Source organism: Sciurus vulgaris (genome assembly GCF_902686455.1).
Source record: "Sciurus vulgaris genome assembly, chromosome: 2".
Classification (NCBI taxonomy): Eukaryota; Metazoa; Chordata; class Mammalia; order Rodentia; family Sciuridae; genus Sciurus; species Sciurus vulgaris.
The window spans coordinates 182,135,904-182,142,328 of record NC_136462.1 but is presented as its reverse complement, the minus strand read 5'-3'; the positions used below and the strand labels follow the sequence as shown (position 1 = coordinate 182,142,328).

Here is a 6,425-nt window from a genome sequence, read left to right as displayed (position 1 = left end):
AACTTAGTGAGACTCTGTCTCAAAATAAAAAGTGCCGGGATGTGGATCAGGGTTAAGGGCCCTGGATTTCAATCCCTGGTACAAAAAAGAAGACACTGGAGATGCTATTTTAATAAAACAATCAAAGTTAACATCACAAGTAATGGAACAAATTCTGTGCCACCTGATGCAATGAGAGAACAGCATCTTTTCTGTGGTTTTCTACCAAAGATGCAGAAACTAAATCTAATCATGGGAGAACATCAGACAAATCCAAATTGAAGGACATTCTACAAAATAGCTGGTCGGTAATCTTCAAAAGTGTCAAAGTCATGAACATCAAAGCAAGACTGAGAACTATATTAGACAGAAGAAACCAAAGAGACATGACACCTAAATGCAATGCAGGATTATAAACTATCTCCTTTTGCTATAAGGGACATCACTGGAACCACTGGCAAAATTTGAATGGGATTTGAGGATTAGATGGTCATAATGTATTATTATTTTTTTCATAATGTATTATTAATTTACTGATCTTGATGACTATAGTGTGGCTATGCAAGAGAACGTCCTTATTTGAAGGAAATAAACATGGAACTATTTAGATGCAATGGTGCATTAGGCCACAACTTACTCTCAAATGGTTTAGGAAAAATATTTTGTATGGTAACAGCATCTTTTTCTAAGTGAAATCATTTCAAAATTTATAAATTGTACAAGAAAAGAGAAATGTATGTTATACTCTGTTAAGTAAAACCCCAAAATGTGACTGTGTATCCCTTATGGTAGCCACTAGCCACATGTAATGGTTTAAATAAAAATTATTTAGAATTGAAAATTCAGACCTTAACCACACTGTCTACATTTCAAGAACTCAATAGCCTATGTGGCTAGTGCACATGCAGGTACAGAATATTTCCATCATTGCAGAAATTCTATCAGCTAACACTGACCTAGCGTAATTTTGGGGTAAAAATAAATGCAGAGAGCCAGCCAAGGACGCCTGTGAGCCCCTGGCCCTGGCTGGACTGGAGAAGAAGCTGCCTCGGCCCAAAGAGAACCTCTGGACCAAAGAGTCTCCCAGAACGCGTCCCCCGCCACAACTGGGTCCCCACTGCCACGCTGGAGACCTGCAGGCAGAGCTCAGTTCCCCCAAAATTCTAAAAGCAGGAAAACTCAAGGCAAGGAAACCCAATAAGTCCAGTGATTTCAGCCATATGGCAAACTGGCCAACACCAGGAGAGTTCACGAGCACTGGAAAAATCTTTTTGCAGTCTCAGAGTGTCATCAGCCAAGGAAATAAGAAGTCATAAATCAGAAAAGAAAAAGAAGAGAAGGTTGAAAAGAGGAGTAACAGTGACAGCAAAGAAAACCAAGACACAAAATTAGACGGTCCTGTTGAAAATGTCCGTGAGGATAAGGCCAGGCCAGCAGTCAACAAAAGAGAGCCCATGAACACAAGTGGGCACCATGCACTTAGAGGGCGTAAGACCAGAGTCAGGGGAGACCTGGATCCCGGAGCAGCTCTCTGTTGGTGTCAACCTGAAGCAAACAAGTCATCCCATAACAGGAGAAACGACACACAAAATTGGAGGCAAGACAGAGAAAAAAGAGATGATCAGGATGACATGTTACGAGCGAGGCGGGTAATATCCGAGGGTCCTTCAGAGATGGAGAAGAGGACGAGGCAGAGGAAACCCTCAAGTGAACTTTCATTATTTGTATGATGAAGAACATGGTGAAAGGACAGATCAGCCATTTCAAACAAATTAACACCGGTATGATGTATTACTATGACGACAAACGGGTGTGCAGGTGTATCCTGTGGAAAAGCATTAAAGAGTACATTAGGTGTCTGTCACGACCAGCTAGCAAACTCTGGGGCAAAGGGAGACTGGGAAATAAAGATTGACAGACACAGATCTTGAAGATTAGGCTGGGATCAAGGTGGAGCCTGCTCTCTGATGCAGATGCAGATCTAAAGAGTTATATGCCAGCATATATTTGCCAGCATTTATTTATATGTCTCATTTTGAGGTTGAAGACTATGCAAGCATTATTTTTTGTATTCAGGAAAGTTCAGAAACTAGGACATCTGTGTAGCTTTTCCTCAGTTGCAACTCACAGTTGCAAAGTGCAATGTTAGGGGCTTTGTGTAGCTCTCAAGAAAGTCCATTGTTAACAGTTGCTATAAGGTGGGCAGGAACTGAAGAAGTGGAGCTGGTGAAACACTGTGGTTGTCTAGCGTAAGAATTCCTTCTTTCCTGGGAGCTGTGTGCCTGAGATCAAGGTCAGAGCGGACAGGACTCTTGCACAGAGCCTCCTCATGCAGGGCATTGCCACAGCAGCTAGGCATCCTGTGTCCTTACACATACACATTCCCAGGCACAGAGCATACCACAGCCATGAGGGCATCAGAGACCCCTGCTCTCAGTCACTGCTCTCCCATCCTCCTTCACCACACTCAACAAGCATCAAATTGAATATTACTTCAGTTCAGAAAACTTGGAACGTGACTTCGTTCTTTGGAGAAAGATGGGTGGGCAAGGTTTCTTGCCTGTTTCCCTGACTGCTGGATTTCACCGTGTTCTGGCTCTCACCACAAACCTCAACTCCTGTTAGAGGCCCTGAAGGACAGCACAGAAGTAGAAGTTACAGATGAGAAAATGAGAAAAAAAAGAGAACCAGAAAAATGGCCAATCCGGCCCTCCTCCCAGAAGTGTGCCACATACAGACTTCCCTCAGCTGATGGATCATCCAGAGTCCATGCCAGACCAAGACTTTTGCTCACAATCAGGGTGATGATCTACCGATGCCCCGGATGTCATCTGTGGGAATGTGCAGCGGAGCAGGTGACTCACTGAAATGCACTGTAAATACTGGAACAAACTGTGCTGCAGGGATGGAAGCCACCAGCCTGCCTTCTGTGTGAGTGTCCGCCACCTTTGCAGCACAGCAGTGGAGATGGCCACCTCTGCCACGATGGGACAGCTGGGGACCGCTGCTGGCATTCCAGGAGCTGCCCTCCCCTTTCTGTGTGACTGGACTTGCTACTTTTACTTGTGGGGAAAGCCAGTCATCGCTGTGGAAATGCTGCAGGTGCTGACTTGTGTCCAGGCATGTGTACTTGTGTCCAAGCCAATGAAGCAGAGAAAGAGGACTGCGTGGCGTTTCCCAGCTTGCCAGCCGTGGCTCTTGATCTGCCCTTTGCCATGGTGAACCTTGGGTAACTCAGGTGTTACGATGTTTCACATGGACTGTAGATTTATTTATGTGGACATTTAAGGGGTAAGAAATGGAAGAAATAAACAAGGGTATTTTTTCCATTATTCTTCAAAATGTATTTGACACATCAGTATAAGTCCTGCCCATCAGAAAAGCATTAATTACAGATAGTTTCACAGAAATTTTTAAAATTATTTTTTGATTCATGTATACAAACGGGGTACATTTCATTTCTCTGGTTGTACACGAAGTAGAGTCACACCGTTTGTGTAATCATACACATACACAGGGTAATGATGTTTGTCTCATTCTATTATCTTTCCTTCCCCCTGTCCCCTCCCCACCCCTCATTTTCCTCTGCACAATCCATCTTTCATTCTTGCCTTTCTCCCTCCCTCTCCCCGTTATGTATTATCCACTTATCAGAGAAATCATTTGGCCTTTGGTTTTTTGGGATTGGTTTATTTCACTTAACATGATATTCTTCAACTCCATCCATTTACCTGTGAATGCCATAATTTTATTCTTCTTTATGGCTGAATAATATTCCATTGTGTATATATACCACAGTTTCTTTATCTATTCATCTTTTGAAGGGCATCTAGGTTGATTCCACAATCTAGCCATTGTGAACTGAACTGCTATAAACATTGATGTGGCTGTGTCTCTGTAGTACACTGATTTCAAGTCCTTGGATATAGGCCAAGAAATTTTTATCTCATATTTCTTTGTCAGCCTTATGCTTCTAATTCCAGCAAGCAACTTGGGCAAGTGTTTTAAAAGTTGAAAAAAATGTGACATTGTTTGCTTGTTTTTTAAAGACATAATGACTCATTAGAGCTGGGGAGATAGCTCAGTTGGTAGAGTGCTCACCTTGCAAGCACACGGCCCTGGGTTCAATCCCCAGCATGGCAATTTTTAAAGATATAATGGCTGATTGTAAAAGTTAGATTTATTTATTGTGTTAACTTGGGTCCAAGATGACATTTTTAACCATCATTGGTAAGTTGGATAATATAGAAAATACTTTTTCTACAGGATAGTTAATTTAGGTCCATCAAGTTGCTAATGCCTATCCATTAACCATTTATGCATTATTAATAAAATTACAAGAATAAATTTTTAAAAATAAATGCAGAGAGAGATATGAGCATGTGAACTTTTGGAAAGGTCATGTACCAAGTTACTAATTGGGTTATTTCTGGGGGACAAGATTAGATAGGAGAAGGAGCAGAAAACTCGGTTCTCATTATGTATGTTTAAAATGATCCACAATCCCCTACTTAGATTATTGCAGTGGTGGTGCAGTTTTGCTTTGGAATCTACCCTAATGGTCTTGTACTAAAGGCTTGGTCTCCAACACAGCAATGTTCCGAGGTGGGGCTTTGGGGAAGTGATTGGATTACAAGGGATCTGGTCTTATCAGTGGATTAATTCACTGGTGGTTCATAGTTGAATGAACTATTGGGAAGTGGTGGAAACTGGAAAGTGGGGCCTGGTCGGAGGAGGTGAGACTGGGGTCATGCTCTGAAAGGGCTTATCTTCATGGCTGCCATGAAGCAGGGAGGAGGGGTCAGAAAGAAGATAAGCTAAGCTATGGAACCAACCTAGGTGCCCTTCAACAGATGAATGGATAAAGAAACTGATATAATATACACAATGGAATATTACTCAGCCATAAAGAACGAAATGGGGGCTGGGAAGATAGCTCAGCTGGTAGAGTGCTTGCCTCTCAAGCATAAGGCCCTGAGTTTGATCCCCAGTACCGCAAAAAAAAAAAAAAAAAAAAAAAAAAAAAAGAACGAAATGGCATTTGCCAATAAATGGATGAAACTGGAGACTACCATGCTAAATGAAATAAACCAATCCCCAAAATCCAAAGGCTAAATAGTCTCTGATATGCAGATGCTAACACACGATAAGGGGGTGGGGAGGGAAGGATAGAAATTCATTAGATTAGACAAAGGGGAATGAAGGGAAGGGAGGGGGATGGAAATAGGAAAGACAGTAGAATGGATCGGACTAACTTTCCTAGGTTCATATATGAATACATGACCAGTGTAACCCCACATCACGTACAACCACAAGAATGGGAAGTTATACTCCATGTATGTACAATATGTCAAAATACATTCTACTGTCATGTATATCTAAAAATAATAAGAAAAAAAAATAAAATAAAAGCTCTTTCTGCTTCCTGAGGGTGTGGGCTGCTTCCCTCTGCCACACCTCTGCCATGAAGTTCTGCCTCACCTTGAGCCACAAGGAATGAAACCAGCCTTCTGTGGATTAAGACCTCTGAAACTGACCCACCGACATGGGCCGCATTCGCACCAAAACTGTGATGAAGGCCGCCCGGGTTATCATCGAGAAGTACTACACACGCCTGGGCGACGACTTCCATACCAACAAGCGCATGTGCGAGGAGATTGCCATTATTCCCAGCAAGAAACTCCGCAACAAGATCGCAGGGTATGTCACACATCTGATGAAGGGGATTCAGAGAGGCCCTGTGAGAGGCATCTCCATTAAGCTGCAGGAAGAGGAGAGAGAAAGGAAAGATAATTATGTTCCTGAGGTCTCTGCCTTGGATCAGGAGATCATTGAAGTAGATTCTGACACTAAGGAAATGCTGAAGCTTTTGGACTTTGGCAGTCCCTCCAACTTGCAGGTCACTCAGCCTACTGTGGGGATGAATTTCAAAACGCCACATGGAGCTGTCTGAATCTTTCTGCTATGCTGTAATATTTTCAATAAACCTGGGACAAAAAAAAAAAAAAATTGCTGCCACTAGAGGAATGCTAAAGACTTTACCCAGAGACACTGAGAAAGATGGCTGGAGGGCATCTCAGGAGCTGGCAAGACCACACCCATCTCAAGCCCCAGGGAGGAAAGGTGAAAATTCGCTTGAGAAGAGACCAGTGGGGCACCCTTCTTGCACGAGGGGGCCTAGGAAGTTTTTTCAACGTGCAGCAGCAAGGGTTCCTGGAGGTTTGGCTACTATTCGAGATGGCAGCAGACCTTGGTTTGAACCACATGGGGTTGGTTCTGCAGGAATGCAGGATGCTGGAGTTAAGGGATCATGGAGGTTTCCACCAAGATTTCCAATGAAGGCCTGGGAGGCCAGGCAAAGTGTGCAGCAGGGTTGGAGTCCCTGCGGGCACCCCTGAGAAGTCAAAGCGTGGAGAGGTGAGGAGGAAGTCGAAGCTGCCGGGACC

At 43.3% G+C, this 6,425-nt stretch overlaps 1 protein-coding gene and 1 pseudogene across 2 annotated transcripts; both read left to right on the top strand.

Annotated features, from left to right (window-relative positions):
- Positions 1-518: 518 nt before the first annotated feature.
- Positions 519-1,755, top strand: LOC306655379 (la-related protein 1B-like; annotated as a pseudogene). The gene has a single exon. The product of its transcript is annotated as a la-related protein 1B-like (transcript).
- A 3,764-nt stretch (positions 1,756-5,519) lies between these two features.
- Positions 5,520-5,988, top strand: LOC306653542 (small ribosomal subunit protein eS17-like). Its single transcript, XM_079126547.1, has one exon. It carries the CDS (start codon positions 5,525-5,527, stop codon positions 5,930-5,932), a length of 408 nt encoding a protein of 135 aa, XP_078982673.1. The 5' UTR covers positions 5,520-5,524; the 3' UTR covers positions 5,933-5,988.
- The last annotated feature ends 437 nt before the right edge of the window (positions 5,989-6,425 follow it).